This window comes from Chenopodium album, chromosome 11, assembly GCF_948465745.1.
Source record: "Chenopodium album chromosome 11, dcCheAlbu1.1, whole genome shotgun sequence".
Lineage (NCBI taxonomy): Eukaryota > Viridiplantae > Streptophyta > Magnoliopsida > Caryophyllales > Amaranthaceae > Chenopodium > Chenopodium album.
In genome coordinates this window covers 4,187,354-4,207,933 of record NC_137844.1, presented here as the reverse complement: position 1 = coordinate 4,207,933, position 20,580 = coordinate 4,187,354, and the positions used below count along the sequence as shown (strand labels likewise).

Here is a 20,580-nt window from a genome sequence, read left to right as displayed (position 1 = left end):
CGAAAAAAAAAAGTATCAATAGCTAAGGGTATGTTCAGTTCAGCTTAATTTCTGTTAAGTCTAGTTCAGCTTCAATCAGTTCAATTTCTAATTTCATCCTCATAAACAATTCATTTTAGCTCTATTCACTTCATTTTAGCCCCAATCATTTCAGTTAAGTTGTTTTCAATAAATCGAAACAGGCCTTAAATATGCCCATTTTTTAAATGGTTAGGACTTAGGAAACACTTGAGATAAAAAATTGTAAGGATTATGGCCTCCAATCACCCTCATTTGATAAGATTATAACCCTAAATCTTTAAAATTTGTAGCAAAAACCTTACCAAGTAGCTAGTTAAATTTCGCCTGGTTAACCAACCTAAATTGAATGATCATCACATTCATAGGTATACAATGTGGTAGCCTCCACGTTAAAATTTACAAGATGTAAAAATGAAGCCTCTACAATAGAAATAAACATTCTGACCAAACTCAATCCAAATACTTTATTACCGATATTCTCACCTTAGTAGGCTCATCTCAACAATAATATTTCATATACTTAATTATAAATAGAGGTGTCAATTTAAACGTCTAGGTAGGGTAGGTGAAATTGAGTCGAGTCAAGTTTAATTTAAATTTGAGTGATGCTAAACTTAACCCACACAAATTAAAAATTTATGGCTCTGATTAATAAGGCCAGTTTTTAACACCTATATTCATGGTAAACATGAAAATGGTGAGACTTCAGCTTGGTCCACAAGGTTAGTTGTTCTGTTGTTTACATCAGTAATGGTACAATAAAGTAAGACTAGGAGAAGTAAATAACTACAGTAGCAGTAGAATGACACGATAACCAAAGTAAGAAAATAAGAAAAGGTCCAACAACAACTGCTTGCTCCATCTCTTTCTGAAGGAGTAATACAAGTAGAGTAGTATATTGAAAAAACAAAACTTTTTAGCAAGTAAAGCTTTCAGAGTCTGAGGGTTAGTTTTTTCTAGCGTAGAGCTGAGTAAAGAAAGAGCACGAAGCACCATGTTTGGTCACATGCATGGGTACCCGTGTGCAGGTTTTTTGAGGCCCTCCCTTTATATTAAATTACATAAACAAGGATAATATTTATTACTCCGTAATAGTGTTCACACTACTCAATCTATGGAGTATTGTGTAACAAGCGTACATGATACTGTATACACAAAGTGATAATGGTTGTATATCAGAATTGGCTTATACGAAGTACGGAGTATAATCTATCACGAAGAACTTGCATGTTAACTCGGATCAGGTTGACATGTGTGAGGTGCCAATTCGATTGATCGACTTATCTTTATCTAAAAAATAGGCCTATATTGGATTTTTTTTATATTTATTGTGAGGTATGGAATAAATATGAGAATGCACATAGTATATACCTAACTTAGGACCTGTTTTCTTCAGCTTAATTTCAGTTCAATTTAGTTTCTAATTTCCTTCTGTCATAAACAATTCAATTTAAATCATCTCAGTTCAATAAATCAGAACAGTCCCTTAATTCTACTTAGGAAGAAGTACGTAGTTCTTAGAACTTTTTCATGTGTACATATGAAATAATCATCTCAATTTCACATGCAAGTATAAAATACTCAGTATGCAAAAGTTAAATCGAAATAGTAGGGTTTTTTGTTTCTAATTTGCGATCTATAAATAACAAGAAATATAGTACTACTCATATAATTGTATTTTAAAACAAACATTCTCTTGAAAGGCCCACAGTTCAAACTTAAAACTTTATAGTTGTAAAGTTAATTTTATTACAGTTCTGCCAAATCCACTTCTATATCAAGTACTCAGTAGGGTTAAATTTGTAGCATTACAGTGGTCATTTTTATCAAATCTTGTCCTTTTTTTTGGATCTTCCAACTCATTTTTGCTGTTACAGTAGCCGTGCTCAGTACTAATTGAGCTCAATGGGAGAATGACCATTAATTTGTAGGGTTGATGACTTTATGCTAAGAGTGTACATATGAGTGATTCACGTTGATAACAAAGAGATGGTATAGCTAACATACCCGCATATGTATTTCATGTACGATAAGTTTAGTGCGTTACAAAGCCTATTGTCATAGTAGATCGCAATTTGTTGAGCCATTGTCACGTTAATATTGTTCAATATTGAAAGAGGAGGTATATATTTCAACTTAAAACTTTATTATGCCAATTGATTTTGGTACGAACTTCTATTGACTATTGAGATATGAGGTTATTGGTGGTCCAAACCCTACTTGGGGTTAGTTGCTCAATGCCAATGCCTACATAGAGCCCTCTACCTAAAATTTATCACACAATAATGACTTATTTCTTTTTAATTAGGGCAATCTAAATTAATAATCAGCAGCAATTACATCTTTAATTATGAAAAGTCAACATTCCCCGCACTATAATTTGCAAGTAGTAGGTGTAGGATACTGTAACGGGCTCAAAGAACCAAATTAGTGGCTTCTTTCACATTAATAAGTTAATTACTTTGTATTATCTTAGTGTTATGTTGTTAAGCTAATAAGATTCTAATGACAAATCTTAATAGTGTTTTTTACAATGAAGTTGACAATACAATTTTCTGAAACTCATTTTCAACTATTTATAAAACTAGTCGTTCGAGCACGCGCTACGCGCGTGCCCCCTCGACGGTTCGATAAGTGATTTTCGCGAATTTGTATGGTTTATGTAGTATTCGTTATTATGTTACGGTGTTGTAATAAAATAGTGGAGACTATTATTGAGTGTATTTTACAAACCGTTTATTAGAAGTAATTGTATATGTGATTTATTTGCGCTTAAAAAAGAGCGTTTTGTATATGCAATTGACCAAAAATGCATTTTTGTTTAAGCTTATTTAGGTTCTAGAGTTACAAATAAAAAGATGAAAAAATGTATTTTTGAACTTTATACTAAATCATACCATTTTATTAAATCTCCATACATGATAGAAGGAACTAATATTCCACAGATCTTGCATTTATTTAATCATCTATACAGCTCTAAAAGTAACTCACAAAATTAGATCAGATACAGTAAGTAACTTATTAATGATTTTAAATAACTCAATCAAGAATCATTATTAAGCTGCAGATAAACATCAAGGCCTGATGTTTAATGGAATTATATTTACGTTTTGCTTTTAAGCCTATGTACGCTGAATTTTATATATTACTTTGGCTTAGATTTATTGCTGTAGATTGGCAGTGCCTACAATCTATGAACCTTGGCACATAAAATTGGAATAATAGATTTTCAAGTGCCTTTAGTATGTAGCAAAACAGAAAGAAACTAATTAGAAGTGAAAGAAGATACTCTAGGGTGCAGTTATGTTTTCATTAAACTGGAAATGTGTATTCAGGATCTGAATTCATCAGCATAGATTGTATCGAAGTGCTTATCATAACACGAACATGGAAGAGTAAAGATGTTAATATTATCGTATATTGTGTATACCTTGTAAAAAAATCAGTGATTTCATTATCAGCTGCTTATATATATTCTTTTCCTCCTATCCAAGCTATAATTTGTAGTTTGTTTTTTAAAATCTATTCTAGAGACATCAAGCAGTAGAAAACCATAGAATGTTAAAGAAAATGTAAAAAGTACTGAATAAGAAGCCAAGAAAGTTTACTTAATATATTTGATATTATTTATATAGATATCCTGATTTAAGGATATTAATATATACATTATAGCCAACTTATAAGGCTTTAGCTGATAGCATAAACACTTACATTACTGATGTTCTTTACTAACTTCAAATAGGATGTCCAAAAGCTTGCACTTACTACATAACTTAGTCTACTACTTGACTTCATGACTATATACATAAATGATGTTTATAGGGAACATAAGATGAGCAAAATGTTCCTTTTAAACATCCAAAAGGTGCTTCATTCTTAGCAAATTACCATACTCCAAAGCTAAACTCTAACAGCAAAAGGTGGTGCAGTTTCATAGACTTTAGTTTGCTTTCGATCATGCATCAGTGGGGCTGGGTGTTGCGGAGTCTGTGTTGTACGCATCATCTTTTGCTGTACGAAGCTTCTTCCTGGGAACAGGATTTTCATCCTCTGTGTCCATGTCTACATCTGCAATCATCGCTTCCTTACTCTTCACATTGCTTCGTGGCCGAGAAAGTTTGGCCCAAGTAGGTAGTTCAGCAGCTGATGCTGGTGCTTCTGAAATGACAATACCCTTGCTTGTTGGTTCAGCTGGAATATCAAAACAGTCTGTGTCGAATGCTTGTGAAGCTAATCTGATTTCTTGAAATTGCATTGCTTCAGCAAAAGCCTCATCAAATGTTGTTGCACTTTCTGTGTTGAAAGGAGCATCATTATCAGGGTCAGCAATAACAGGTGCTTTCCCACGAGCTTTAGCTGTGGACATTAAAGGTGAAGTATGGAACTGTTCTGTATTCACAGTGCAGGTCTCAGGCCCTGTTGATGTTAGATTCTGAGCCTCTGGTTCATTATCCCCTACATCAATGCTTTTGAGAGTCCACAGCAGCACGCCGTTCATGGCTAACTCTTGAGTGGGAGTTACTTGAATGTAGAATGGCTTAGTGGAAAGAGTTTTTTGCACTACTCTAAACGCTTCTAAATTCCCCTGCAACATTGAAATATTAAAGGAAAGATAATGAGAATGATATTTAAAATAAATCTAGGGAACAACACGAAAGCTGAAACAGGTGAACAACACTTATAGAAGAATAACAACGGAGTAAAAGTTAAAGCAGCAGATAATAAAATGCATGATATGTGTTTGTTACAGCAATAAGCATACTTATGTACGTGTACGGGTAGTGTGCATAGTATATCTTACTATTGTGGCTTATAAAACATAGCACACATTTGATTTGAGTAGAGCTATGAATAACAACAGATTATAATAATAGGGATTATTCTTACTGTGCTTTTGATATTCCATATTTCACTTGCTTCTTTGCGGAAAAGCTTTTCCGTGTCATCATTAAATGTTGTAAATGCCATTGTTCCACTTTCATCAGCAGCATCGAACTTGAAAGTCACTCTATGCAAATATGTGGTAAAGGAGGTAGAATTAGGGGAATTAGTAGTTAAGCCTATTATGTCAAAGTAACATATAAATAAGGCCATTTAGAGTACCTGTAAGCAGCTGTTGTTTCTCCTTTTTTGCAAGAAATGCAAGGGAAGCGAGTTCCAATAGGAAGATGTGTTCGCTTTCCACAGCCTAGACATCCAATGTAAGCATTAACTCTTTGTAGGTCAGGGTCTGGTATAGTGACTCTAATCCATGCCACTTCATCTGGAATAGCATTCGATGCCTGCATTCATTTAGCCAAACATGTAGGTAAAACATGTATACGACAGCATATGCAAAAGCTAGTTAATTGTAAGCAGCAACTTGTTTTCAAAGTGAAGTGATAACATGAAGATTAAACCTTTTTGCTGCGTAGTTCTGCTATGGTCACTACTTTTTTCTCAGCACTTGGGTACCTAACATTTAGGATTTTTTCTTGTCTATCAAGCAAAACATGCTGATATAATCTGACCCTGCAATACACAACAGAATAAGGTAAGTACATTATCTTATAATTGATCTGTTTGTTCTATATATGATGTATGTACTAATTACCATTCTCGTAGCATATCTGCTCTCTCTCCTTTAGGATGCATAATGATCCTAGTAGACATAGTAGTGTTCAAAGTGAAGCCTGGAATGTAATTCAAGAATGCTTCAGATTGGATTATATATGTATAGTGCAGGTGTTCAAGTACAGGAGCTGCTTTTACCTCTTGTATGGCGAGTCTTAAGTGAAGTAAAGCCGACAACATTGAATCTTTCAGCCCAATTACTTATTGCATCACAGGGCTTACCAGTGAGATCATTCCATGCTGAAATTGTCATAGCATGGTCTTGGCTGATCCAATAGTTTCGTATAAGTTGTTAGGTATTTCGATCAAGTAGTGCATTAAAGGGTTAAATGTGTCCTAAAAAGCTATAAGGTATATAGTATTGGTTACCTTGTGTCAGTCACAGATATTTCACGAACTGGACTGTCTCGCCCACGAATATTAGATATCATTCGAGGTGCATCCTCAACAAACAGAACCACACCAACAATATCTATTTAGGCAAGAAAAAAAAGAAATGTAGCTTCAGAAGATATTAATACCAGTGTACACTAACTATAGAGATGCATTAATCTGTAAGTAAAATTTAAATATAGCATAAGTATACCAAATCTGCCATTAGGATTAGGCGATCGTGGAAGAGTTGACAGTGGCTGATATCTAGGCTCAATTGGACCATCTTCTGGATTCAAACGCTGAATGATTGTCTGATGGCCAATAGTCATCTGATATGGAAGCTCCTCAAGGTTAATCTTGTACTGCTCATCCATATATGTTATAGGAGCTTTTGATATTTCATATTGGCCAGTTGGTTTTAAGACATCTTCATATGCATGGATTTGATCTCCAAAAAGAGCGCATCTCATTCTGTTTTTCTGTTAAGACATGTAATATACAGGTCAACAACAAGCTTGTCTAGAAATCCTAGGAGTATGTCTTTATAAAAAGAAGGACACCACACTTTTAGGAGTATGGTAGCTGAACATAAGCAAAAGTACATGCATAAATCTACATAGGCAAACAAAACAAAGAATTCCTATCACTTTTACATCATACAAAGTACCTTGGTAGGTAAAAGTGCATGTTGTTAATTATAAAAGTAGCAGTAATAAGATAAGCTTTCAATCCAAAACAATTGCTAATCACGTATTGATGAAAAAAATACATGAGTTTCTTTGTATAAAATAAACAAATGAAGCAGAATTACCCTCTCATCTTCTAAGATGATTGTCTGGAATATGACACCTGGTTTTTTGGGTGATGATTGAGCCCTTCCCTTTTCAGCTACAATCACTTTAACCTTGTAGTCTTTGCTCTGAGTGTTAAGTTCATCTAAGTACACAGGTTCAAGCTTCATCTTTGAAGGTGTATTCATTTTCTGTTAAGAATAATTGAAACAAAGTTAAGATAAGCCCTATTAATTTAGATAGTTAATCTAGGCTGAAGATAGTTCATGCAAAGTAATAAGTATTTGCAGCCATGTAAAGTATACTGCAACAAAGATAAACTATTTTAGGGAATATAAATTATAGCATCTACAAATGATTTTATATAAGAATAACTTTATTGTGCAACATTTATAAAATTTGTTCAAGCCATGAATTTAAATGCAATTTCAGTTACAAGTGCAAGAAAAAATAAATAGGTATAGTTAAGCAAACATATAAATATTAATATTCATTATAAAGGTATACGAAGCTGATTTTCTGCAATTTTTTTTTTTCCTACAAATAGCAAACACAATATGAAAAAATACGCTGTGCAAAACCTATATATAAAAATAACATTAAAACCCAAAAAAAAAACAAAAAAGAAAAAAAAAAAGGGGTTTCAAAAATAACTACAACAACTATAATAAAATGATACACAAAATATTTAGCAATGTCAAGAAAAATATAGCCACTTGTATAAATTGCACTCGATATATTTGAGCTCGTGTTTTTTTCTTTGTTTATTTTTTGGCATAAAATTTACAATTAAATATAATAAATTTCTAATACAACTCTTAATTTAAAGTGCATCACAAGTAGATAATATTTAGAGGAGGCTGAATAATTGATTCATAGGATTTGATTTTTTCAAACTGTAATCTGTTTAGTAAGCTAATAGCTTACTCTAGTGATGGTGAGCTCATAATGCATGAACACAAACCATGCATTTGCGTGCCAGAAAAATAGAATAAATGAGCTGAAAAGAAGAAGAATATACCTCAAAACAAAATAGAATAACAGAGAATTAGCAATGAATGAAGAATAAAGAAGGAGGAGGTGGGTATTTATAGGCGATCCTAGGTACTAAAGCTAACCTAATTTTTTTTCACCTGAGTACTGTTGAAGGCAGTAAACTACTATTCTTTCCTCTGCTGTTCGTGTATCCAGAAAGTAGTATGGACTAAGATAGTGGGAAGATAGTATTATTTTATGCACTAATCTTAAAAGGGTAGTGATTACTTTTTACTTATACAATAAGGAAGTCAGTTTTTTTTTTTTTTTTTTTTTGTGGCTAAAGATGTAGTAAAGTACAGCAGCTTAGCTGTCTCACTGGTTTGAAAATGCTAAAAGGTGAATAGTAAAGTTGACTTGTACTTGCATCTCTTACCCATAAAGCAAAATCTAATAACTTAACATACGTGATTAGCTTTGCAAATGTGAATGATGACACTATAAATTTGGGCTACATTCTACAAAGCCCATTATATATATATCCAAAAAAATTACACAGCCCAAATATATATTTAGACAAAAAATCGACAATAGCCTCTATTTAAAATCAGTTTTCCTCTTGTAAAAAATAGCATGCATTTCGTTGTGGATAATATTCATAATCTAAATCCGAAGAGTCATCTACATTTGTATACACGTTTATTACATTTATTGCTATTTATATAATTACTAAAAAGGTGATACACATTTTTCTAAAACAGCAAAATGCTAAAAGGTGAATAGTAAAGTTGACTTGTACTTGCATCTCTTACCCATAAAGCAAAATCTAATAACTTAACATATGTGATTAGCTTTGCAAATGTGAATGATGACACTATAAATTTGGGCTACATTCTACAAAGCCCATTATATATATATCCAAAAAAATTACACCGCCCAAGTATATATTTAGACAAAAAATCGACAATAGCCTCTATTTAAAATCAGTTTTCCTCTTGTAAAAAATAGCATGCATTTCGTTGTGGATAATATTCATACTCTAAATCCGAAGAGTCATCTACATTTGTATACACGTTTATTACATTTATTGCTATTTATATAATTACTAAAAAGGTGATACACATTTTTCTAAAACAGCTTAACAACAAGGAAATGCATCATAGATTTTGATACAGTTGAATGTAAATTATAAGAATGTGTATAGAAGAATTTCACAGCAAATATAGTTCAATGAAATAGCAACCCAAGAACAGTAAAGTATAATGCAAATACTCTGGTTAGTTAACCTTAGCTTTTGCTTAGTACATAAACACCGGAAAACACTAATCAAGCACAATACGAGCATAATCTATATATATTACAAGATTAACTAAGTAAGGAATAATAAGAACTCGGAAAAAGGCTCTTACCAAGATGAATGTGATTTTCCTCTGCATAAATGATGCCTGAATGCTGAAACATGTGTAAGGATACTGTAAATGTCATGAGTGTATTCTAAGACGGTTTTACTTCTAGAAGAAGGCAACAGTGCCTCTTCTATATTTTTACACAAAAGGGGGCTGATTATATTAATTTAGAGATAAAGTTGATGATAGAAATCATCAGCACAAAAGGATAGCACTGCTGCTTGCAACAAACTGAACAGAGAGCAAACAGCAGGCCCAAGATATGATAATCAGTTGGCTCAACATGCCAATCCGAATTATCTAAGTTCATCCCCAAACAAGTAACATAAACTAAATACAAGAAAATAAAAATATAGTTGACAGCAGAAACTGCAGCAGAGGTAGCTAAGTTGTTCAAAACAGCAGTAGGAGAGCAAAGCTTCTGCCAAAGATTAAGTGGCGTTTCCTTCTGGAATTTCCATGGTATAAGTTTGGAAAACATCAGGTGGGGGATAGTTGAAAGGCACCTTCTATAACACACATGCATATTCTTACAAATAGTTTCATGTGTAGAAAAACAAACCCAGTAATCCTGAGCTATAACCTATTTAGCCATTCATTACAAGATTCTTTGTAGACAACAGTAATTAGAATGATTGGCAAATGATCATAAATTATGACCCTTTGAAAAAGACAGCAGCCTTAATGAGTGTGCATGACTTCTTGTGACCAGAACTTGGAAATCTCTTTCAAGGCAATGTGCAAGGACCTAGAAAAACTATGACTTACAACTACATTCTCATGTAAAACATAAAATCTGAAGCATATCTTTTTCTGTCAAGAAAGTACCTCATATTGAGGTATATTGCTGCTTGAATCTGCGTACCAGGAAAGTAGAATAACTGAACAAAAAAGGAAAAAAAATATAATGAGCATTTAAATTGGAACTTAACTGAGAAAGCTAGTTTTGAGAACCAAAACACTCTTATTATTTCCAGACCATATTGTACCTAATCAAAAAAGTAATTACTGATAGTTTAGAATAGTGCAGCAATAACAGTTTAAAATGCTTGCTATGTGATGTTTAGGTTTACCTGGTGCACCAAAAGGCCTTCATATTTAACAATGTATGAATTGTTCAAGCTGTAAATTAGTTCCTGTAAATTAAGCAACAAGAGTTAGGAAAGTGATAATTGTTTTTCAAGAGGGAAAGGAAACAACATCAGCAAAATAGCACCATTGCAAAAAAAATGAATGAAAAAAAAGCTTAAGCTACCTGTGTAGATGCAATAACAACAGGTGCTATACATTTGCTGTACTTGTCAGCATATGGACACATACTGAAAACTACTATGCATCATTTTCTAGAATACCAGATAAGTGTAAAAGCTCAAAAGACACTACATTAGTAACAAAAACTGTAGAGACCTTCTCTGTAGGTTTTTTAGTAAAGACACAGACATCCTGTGCTTTCTTAGCTCGGGATAATGCGACATAAAGCTGTCCATGTGAAAAGCATGGACGTGGAAGATAAATTGATACTTGATTTAGAGTTTGTCCTTGGGATTTATTAATTGTCATTGCGAAGCTTAGCTTGATAGGAAACTGTTTTCTTTCAAACTGAAATGGATAGTTAGCACCAGTAGGAGGTCGTAAATTGACTCTGTGTATGAAAACTGTTTCTCCTTTGTAGTGGCCAACTGCTATAGTACATTGGATTACATTTGGGAAAAATCTTTTGCAAATAAGTCTTGTGCCATTGCATAAGCCCGAAGAAGGGAGTAAATTTCTCAATAGTATGACAGGGCAATTTTCCTTTAATATTAACTCATGAGGACTCATACCACCGGGACATAGCTTGTTGATGAACTCAGTTGGATAGATATTACATGTATCATTCAAAATGGCATCAAAGCTCCTGTATCTTACTGTCTGACCAGGAAACTGCTCAATCATAGATGCATTAATTGAATCAACATCATCATTCATAGGCGTTAGAATTGCTTTCTTAGTGAAAACCTGACTATCAACCTGTCCCTGAGCAACCTCTGGAAATGTTTGGACTGTAACAGTCGAGACTAAGTCTGTTAGGTTAGTATTAGAATGGACAATATCTTGTGGCAGCTCAATGGATGCAATTTCTGTCTGCTGTAATTTCCCATCACCCAATGCGAGCAAAAAAGCAGAGTAAGCAGGATCATCTCTTGCTCTAATATTTTCTGTCAGACGGAATTTGATAAACTTAGGCCACAAATAAGAAGTAACAATACTTGCTTCAACTGCTTCCTTCATAGTTTTCTGAGGGACTACTGGTAACACCTGCCTGAAATCACCGCCGAAAACAACTACTTTGCCTCCAAACGTCACCTTATTACCACATATATCTTGGAGCAAGAGATCCAAAGACTCAATGTTTTGTTTCTTAGCCATTGAGGCCTCGTCCCATATTATAAGGGATGTTTCCTTTAATAGTGCTGCTAAGCTACCTTGCTTAGGAACATCACACGCCAAAGAAGCTTCACTATCAATTGGTATTTTGAACCTTGAATGAGCAGTTCTACCTGAAGGAATGTTTGCTGCAGCAATTCCGGAAGTAGCTGTAGGTAAAACGATCTTGTTCATCAACCGCACTTCTGCATATAAAGCGTTGTACAGAAAAGTTTTTCCCGTGCCCCCAGGACCATCAATAAAAAAAGCACCACCCTTTTGCTGCAGAACATGATCCATAATACATACAAAAGCAGCATTCTGTGCACAGTTCAACTTAGAGCGACAACCTAAGCATTCTTCTGGGATAGGAGCATCAAGGGCATCTAGAATGTCCTTTGTCCGTCTGAACTCATCGTTAACCTGAGAATTTAAATAATCTAGACCAAAAAAAGCAAGTGATTTCCCCATGGCTTCAAGGTCCTGTTCAATAGCTCTTACAGTGAGCTGCTGTACTTTTTGAAGTTGCTGTGGAAATTTGTGAGAGAAGTCTTCACCAAGAAAAGGATAATACTTTTCCCATAAAGCAGCAGGATTACTCGGCTGACAAAATATAAGGACTGTTGCAAATAAGCGTCGCAAAGCAGCAGGCATATGGGTCTCACAAGCTTCAGACAAAGTTAGTTCAGCTGCATCATCATCTTCTATAATTCCAAGTTTTATAGCAGCTTCTTGGAAAGTTGGATAAAGATGGCCATTGACAGTTCTTAAATTCTCAAATGACTTAGGACTTCTTACATGCAGCAATAAAAGTCTTAGGAAAAACCGTTCACCCTCTGCAGGATATACAAATGCTAATCTCCCAATGGATAACTTATTTTGGACCCTTTGTTTCCATGTCTTGGTACTCTGCTCCCATGTGTAATGCTCACAAAATTCACCATATAAGTATCCCAACCCATCCTCAGAAGCAGAGTTCATAGCAAAAAATTCAGTCAACTGAGTTCTAGAGCGTTTAGAATTTGAAACAACAGCTTGTAACCTTTCATCGGGATGAACACAAACGGTCTGCATATTCGGTAGATGAACCTGCAAAGGCAAAACTGGAGGGTACATCTCAAACAAATCAAACCCGAAGATTCTCCATGCAGCTTCACAAGGAGATACCCATCGCCCTGATTGATACTGCTTAATCTCATCCACAACGTCATTATTGCACGACACTACATTATAAGAAATTCTATCATGACCCTTATATACATACTTATATAGGTACTTTACTGCTTTAATTGTCGAACACACCTCAACATTTATATGACAATCAAATAGCAAAGAAAGATAAGGGTTATATGGAATCACCCACTGATTATCAAGCTCTGCATTTCTTATAACTACTTTTTCTCCAGTTTCTCTCCTACGATAAATTGGATAGCCATCTTTACTATTAGTAGTTTCATTACAAAACTGTTTTGGATACTTGTTCTTGCAACTTAATTTAAGACCACGTGTGCGCATACATGGACATTCTGGGTTCAGTTCGCCACAAGGGCCATGCATCATATGTGCCAAGACAACTCGCCTAAGAGCGGCATTAGTCTCAGAAGGTATTTCAGCACAAACAAACCTATCATAATCAGCAGGACATTTCATCTTATATTCAGGTTTTAGAATAATTAAAAAATGAGCATGTGGCAAACCTCTTTTCTGAAATTCAACCACATATACCATCGCAGCAACTTCTCCAAACACCTTCCTTTCCATGATCTCTTTTTTCAGTGCAATCAATTTTGCTCTAAAAATTCTGGATACCAAATCAGGTCTATTCTGTGCTTTTTCACCAGGAGCTAGCTCATCCTTTATTTCAGACCAGTTAGCATTACACGTAACCGTGACAAACAAATCTGGCTTGCCAGATCTCTGCACTAATGCCATGGCATTTAGATACCGCTTCTTCATATCCCGAGGACCCCCAATATAAGTCGGCGGTAATATCACTCTTCGGCCAACATTAGAGGCAATAGTTTCTCCGCTATCCAATGAATCCAAAATACCCTTGTATAGGTCAGCTCTAATTGTTTCCTGATTGTTTCGAAAATAGTCTAGTCTCGTATTCTCAATCTTCACATACATGTCTACTATATACTGCTGGAAACATCTCCCTGCTCGCAATAGCATGTTCTTAGGCCGAATTTGCAGCTTGTAGGCATAATATTCCCTAGGAGAAATAAACTTGTCTGCTCTAGTATTCTTTCTCTTTGCACCTGCATAGAAAGAATCCATGAACTATATCAATGGAAAAGGAAAAACCACAGTGTATGTCCAGCATAGAATTTTAAACAATTAGAAGTTGAATTGTATACGTCTTTCTTCCTGATTCAGCAAATCTTCAGCATCATGAACAGCACAAGACCTAACGGGATCTGGAAGTAAATCCGCTGCTCGTCTACTTGGATGAGATTTTTTTTTAAGACCCTGAGTCCAGCCACATTCTCCTCGAGGAAACAATAATGGATATTGAAGCGGATCATAGCAACCATAGTTATGATAGATTCGATGAGTTTGATTGGATTTCCCAGTTACCATAATATGAGGACTTGAACTTTGGCTTGATGAAGCATCTTCTGGCCAGATAACAGCTACATCATCAACAGAAGGAGCATTGTAGACACGCTGATCAAGTACAGGATTCTGATTCAAAATAATTTTTGTGTCCTCAGTAACAACTCGTTCTCTTAGAGACCGGAAAAACGTAGCATATGGATTTTGTTGGGACACATGCATTAGAATCCGGATTACATCTTCTCTTACTTCTGGAAAAGAACCCAACCTATTTTTAACCTCATGTTGTCCATCATAAAAGTATAGCTGCAGGTATTTAGGGCGCTTCTTCTCGGGCAATAAATCTGGGACAAAATGGTACATCTGACCATGCATTTTGAACACATAAATTCCTTTTTTGCTCTTTGAATCAAAATGGCCACCAAGAGAACTGTACGCGAACAAGTTGTTATACAATCTAGCATACTTCCGAAAATGAACAGCAATTTCGTCCTTGGAAGTAAACAAGTAGATGAGCTCAGGAGGATACTCATTTGCTGCTATTTCAATGTCTCCATTCCCACAGCAAAAGTGGAGGGACTCGAAAATAAATTTCTTTGCACCACATTCAGGACAGTAAGTAGGTGCAGAAAGTCTCAATGCATCTATTGGCAACACTCGATGTGTAGCAGCGCCAAGAAGATCTGCCGAAACCCAACAAAAAAGCCACAGTCAATACCAATTATAATATCCACTTCTAAAATGTAAAGATTTATTGGAATCTATTACTTTCTTTGAGTCGATTAGTAGAAGTAGCTGTCGAACAGGTAGCCACACTTTCCTGCGATACACTGCACAAAATGCTAGTTTAGTAATATCAAAGATCATATTCCAGTCCTGCAAGCTAAGTTTAAGTAGCTACAGATTCTAAAGCTAATCCAGAACAACAACCACAGTGACATAAACCAAGTAAATAATCTACCAATATCAAGCTATAACACAACAGGAAAGATGAATACAAGCAAACCCCAAGTCTGTCACTGAGTACCTATTTCCACTTGGATTAGCTAGTGTCTGTATACACCTACGCTTCTTTGTTGTTCGAATATGACACAAACTTGCATCCTGATACTGACTATATGACGTAGATGGGCTACAATGTAAACCACTTCCAGTTATATACTTCCAAACAGGCAATTCATTTAATTAATACAGATGAGGAGCCAAACATTTGTTACCACGCAAATGCTGATTGAGATGTTCTTTGTGCGGCCTGGTTTAAGCGTTTGCAACTCTTGCGAGATAGCTTTGGTAAACCATAACGACAATCTAGCATACAACACCTTCAAGTTATTCTCAAGCACAAAAGCTGCATATGATAAACATATAAACCACAATACGGTAAACGCAACTACAGTTCCTATAGTACCCATGGTTACAGATGACAGGTAGTGTGAAATTCTCGTTCTAGCTGCACTGGAACAAATAGTCTGAAGCGTAAATAAGCTCCGCTGAAACTGAAAATGAAACCCAAAATAGGAATTATGCAGGGAGACTTTCCCCAAAACATACCAAACACTTCTATTCTTGTTTATTTGTAAATGATTAAGCATCCAATATTAAAACATTAAATGAAATGAAAATCTAGTAAACAATACAACAACAAACACAGATATATAACAGAACTATATAAATAACAAAGCATCATATTCAAAGACTGAAAATATAAGATTCATTACATCAAAAGAAGTACATAAACAACAGAAATCGAAACTGCAGCCTAGTCATAAGACAATAGTTACTAATAAGCATAAGGCGCATACTAATACTGCTATTACAAAAAGTAGCCCTAACAACTTAGTACAAGCCCTTAAATCCAATATCCAAAACAAGCATGGTCTATGACATATAGCTAATCAACCCTAGCACGCTTAAATACAGATTCTAAATCTAGCAGACCAGTAATAAGGCGCTCTGAAGTCTCTACTTCCATGGCATTCTTAGAACTTCCTTCCACAACGACCCTACGTTTAAGCGGACGACTTGGTGGAAGAGCAAGGACTGGTATCTGTGATTCTTCACCAGTCGGTGTCACACAGCAATCAATCCCTAAACAATTAGCAGGATCAGATTGTTCAGAACTCTTCTCTAAACATTCAAGATGACCTTTCAGGATCAGATACTTTTCCCGTATCAAAGAACACTCAGCACTTAGCTTTGCAGCAGTACCATAATTCGCATCAACAATTTCCAGGTGAAACTGAGAAGCTATGAAAAAGGATGCTTTCTTTGCAACTCGCTGCTCAGCTGTAGCTGCTTCAGCACAAGGCTCACTAAAAATACACTCCATGGCAATATTACTATGAGGACAGGTTACCATAAGCCATGAAATATAGCCATGTCCTTGTACCATAGTAGTCTCAATGGCAGTGACACCAGTTTTCCTCACCAAGACACCCAGAAATTGTGCAAAATCAACCGAAACATGGATATCATGAAATGCTGCATTCTCCCCTGAAATGCAGTCTGATCGTATGCGGTTCAGGTCCTCTCTCTCCTGGACTAACTCAGCGCATCTATTTTTATAGAGCTTCACACAAAGGCGATACATCTTAAGGCGTTCATGTGTAAAGTCATCTACTCGAACATTAAACCGACCAATCAAACGCTTCACAGCCTTGTGAGCTGCTCTCTCGCGAGACTCTTCTGCCGAACTGGCATCTCCACCATAAAAAAGGAACCTTGCACGTGTATTTGGACGGCCAACTCGAACAAAGGCATTGTTCTTAGCAACATCTATGAATCCATAGAATGGAGGTGGGAACTGGAGCCAAGCAACAATCTTTTCCAAAAGAGGCTGGAAAGGGACACAGACTTTGTTCGTTCGTCTAGCCATAACCTGTAATGGCAAAATCCAGGACACAATTCAGACCAGGGAAACCGTGTTTCTTCCAAAAAACACCGTCATAGCGTATCTACAGAGCTAACTAATTTACGAACAAAACTATAATCAAAGGGCAACCTAATAATACAAAGAAAATATCTCTAAAGGCCATGGACTTTTCCGTAAGCAGACCATGCACAACCAAAACAACAACCTTGTAAATAACAGGGCAAAATAAAGGAAAAAACGGAACAAGGATATAAAAAAAACAAAATCTAACAAAAGAAACAAAGAATTCTTAAGCACATCATAAGGAATCACAACTATTATATTCATAATATATCTATATAATAAATAAATATAAATTAAACAAGTGTAAGGAATTACCTTAGGAATTCACGCACACAAAATAAAACACACTGACTCTTAAATGCACCAAACCACAAAATAGATTCACCAAACCTGTAATCCAAAAAAAAGACACAACTTAAAACATGTAAAATAGACTATGAATTAATAACCATTTCAGATGGACCACACCCTTAAAAGATCATCACCTAACCAATCTATCTGATTTAATAAAGAAGATATAGTAGTCGATTTTCAGTGTTCTCACGAGTATTCGAATAATGATATCCAAGGATTACAAACGTAATCAACAGAAATCTATAAATATTATAATGTTAAGATTCGATTTGGCAAGAACGTCCAATTTGTCAAAAAAATATCACAGCACTATTCAATTCGTTAGAGATCTATAATTTTCTCAAAAATACCATTTGCAACTAAGCAACAACACCCTAATAAATACCTTCACAAACCAATAGCAAAGCACCATATCCAGAAGTACAGAAATGGGTACATGAAAAAACCCAGCAACCTCTACCTCTATTTATAGGCCGCTTAAACGACTATACCCACAAGGGGAACCCTAAATTAACCAATGTAAGTCCTTTTCCGCCCCCTTAGAAGTACAATTGAGTAGTCCCCAAGGCATTATTCTGCCTTAAGTTTCCTCAAAAGGCAATGCACAGATTACTAATGCTATAGGACATCTCAGAAGAATGAATTGGATCTATTTCCAACCACTTAACAAACCTAAGTATATTCCTAACCAATCAACAAACCAAACATGCAAGGCAGTAAAAAAGTCCAAACCAACAAATCCACAATCAAACAAGCTAAAAATACCAGAATACAATCACATAATCCAACAAAAAGCAATCCAAGTCTACAAATCGAAGGCAATAACGCAAAGAAAAGCGGAAACCATACCAGCGCATCTCAGCCATAGCAGCAATCAAACCGAATTCCCTTCCAAGCCTCATCAGCCACGGGAACACAAAACCCAAACCAACTCAAAGGCAAACCTCAATGACATCCCCAATACCTTAGCTGGCAGCAATGAAGTAACACCTGTACTCTCCTTTACAGGTGGCAAAAAGAAAGCAATGCAAAGACACAAAGGGTAATTCCGACAATCCATTTAATTCGGGGGTGTTAGTGTAATAACCTAAAGAGTTACTGTTGCTAACTTCCTATTTTTATTATGGGTTATAGATGGGAATTTTTTCTGTAGATTCCCCTTTATAAACGGGACCTCCGAAATTCAATAAAAACCAAATACAAAAAGGAAATAAATAAAGTTGGAGAGGTCCCCAATAATAAAAGAGTATTGGAATATACTAATATTAGAGTAATTCCAACATTACCCACACCCCTGCATCACTCTGTTTATGCTCTGTTTTTCTCTGTTTCAAAACCCACAGCAATTTTGAAAGCAAAGTTTCTTAAATTATTACAGTTAAAAAGAGAAATTCACTAATTGCCTAATCAATTTCTTTTTCTTAAAAAAAAAAAATGCAGTATGGATACCCCTAGATATTCAACCCATGTACTCAGACATCCTATGTCTAAATACTTATACATCTCTATTTCTCTCCATCTCAAACCAAGTTTATTTTATACTCCGTACTTTTTATCTTTTTTATTTTATACTCCGTACTTCATAGCATGGTCTTCAATACGTATTTCTGATCATCAACATATTTAATTACATATTTACGAAGTTTATAAAAAGTTGATCATGCAAAAATACACACGAATTTAATACAAATTAGCATCTCAAATTACATTTTTTTTAATGCATATACATTAACAAGAAATTTAACATCCTAGTTTTAGAATTTTGACAATGTAAATAGAAATAAGCTTTGTAATATAAACAAGAAATAGGCACAATTTTTCTAAAATAAAGTCAAATTGTTACAAATATTCTAAAACATAGAAAGTATGTTTATTCGTGTAACTTATAGGCTCAGATCAACTCTCAATGGGGTTTGATTCCTCATCATCCGAACATATGAAGTATATTTTTTATACAACCATCAATAATAACAACAATATACTAAAAGACACACTAGCAATGACACGTGTCATCTCCTGGTGTGTCCTCATTTTTTTTTTTAAACAATTTGTATTTAAGAAACAAATATTTTGCAAATATATATGACAATATATATACTTATTGACTATTCTAGAAGATTTTATATGTTTTTCTAAAAAAAAAAAACAAACATGTAAATATTGGTATATCCTTCCAAAAAAAAGCAAAAATGAAAATATATCAATATACTTACTCTGTATTCTAGAAGATCCCACATATTTTTCCAAAAAAAAAAATCACACCATGAAGTAGTTAACTTAAATACGTAGTATTTTTTTATTTTTGAAAAAATTAACTTTAATATATTCACACTTAATAATGACAACTAAAAATATCCTTTGATATATCATAGCATGTAATATTATAGTTGACTCACATACAAATATAATGCTTTGAAAATCTGAATGAAAAAATGGAATTAATCATACTGCAATAACTTTTTTGAGATATATTCTCTTAAATAAGTTAACTTTTTTGATATTTACTCAAGATATGATTTACTTAGTATCATCTTGATTGTATCAATTGATATCTTTTATTTAAATATCATAATTAATTAACTTTATATTTTACTCACTTTTGGTAACAAGATAAGCAATTAGGTGTTCTATTATATACGATTATATATTGCTACTATATTTTAATAGAGATGACTATATAATTAGCTTAAAGAAAGTGAAGTATTATTATATTCAAATATTTATGTTAAATATATGTCAAATCTTTATAATGTAGCTTAAAATAAAAAGATTTGACATATTTTTAATACTCACAAATATTTATAAAGCTATAAAAAAAATTCTTAACATAAATTTGATTAGTTTCTACGTCATTTTATTATATATTTAACATATCTTTCATAATCATTCATTTTGATCCAAATTTGTCTATGATTTTAAAATTTATTTATTTTTTGTTTATAAAAACTAAAAATAAAATAGTTTAATTATAGTATTGAAAATTACCGTGCATGGCACGGGAACTAACCTAGTATTCGATAATGAAGAGTATACTAGAGAGTTTGATTAATTTGAAATCAATTCAAGTCAAGTTTCAATTGAAAGAAAAAACTCTGTCAACAACTCAACAAATATTATTCCATAAGTGCATAACCAATTCTCAAAC

At 34.3% G+C, this 20,580-nt stretch overlaps 2 protein-coding genes across 2 annotated transcripts; both read right to left on the bottom strand.

Annotated features, from left to right (window-relative positions):
- Window positions 1-10,510: 10,510 nt before the first annotated feature.
- On the bottom strand, window positions 10,511-15,558 carry LOC145566087 (uncharacterized). Its single transcript, XM_081625628.1, has 5 exons — window positions 15,364-15,558; window positions 15,153-15,307; window positions 14,915-14,976; window positions 13,948-14,829; window positions 10,511-13,848 (listed from the first exon to the last, which is right to left on the bottom strand). Exons 1-5 carry the CDS (start codon window positions 15,556-15,558, stop codon window positions 10,511-10,513), a joined length of 4,632 nt encoding a protein of 1,543 aa, XP_081481754.1.
- Window positions 15,559-15,983: 425 nt separating this feature from the next.
- Window positions 15,984-17,574, bottom strand: LOC145568286 (uncharacterized). The gene is made up of 2 exons (XM_081627720.1): window positions 17,397-17,574; window positions 15,984-17,024 (listed from the first exon to the last, which is right to left on the bottom strand). Exon 2 carries the CDS (start codon window positions 17,019-17,021, stop codon window positions 16,038-16,040), a length of 984 nt encoding a protein of 327 aa, XP_081483846.1. The 5' UTR covers window positions 17,022-17,024; window positions 17,397-17,574; the 3' UTR covers window positions 15,984-16,037.
- Window positions 17,575-20,580: the final 3,006 nt, after the last annotated feature.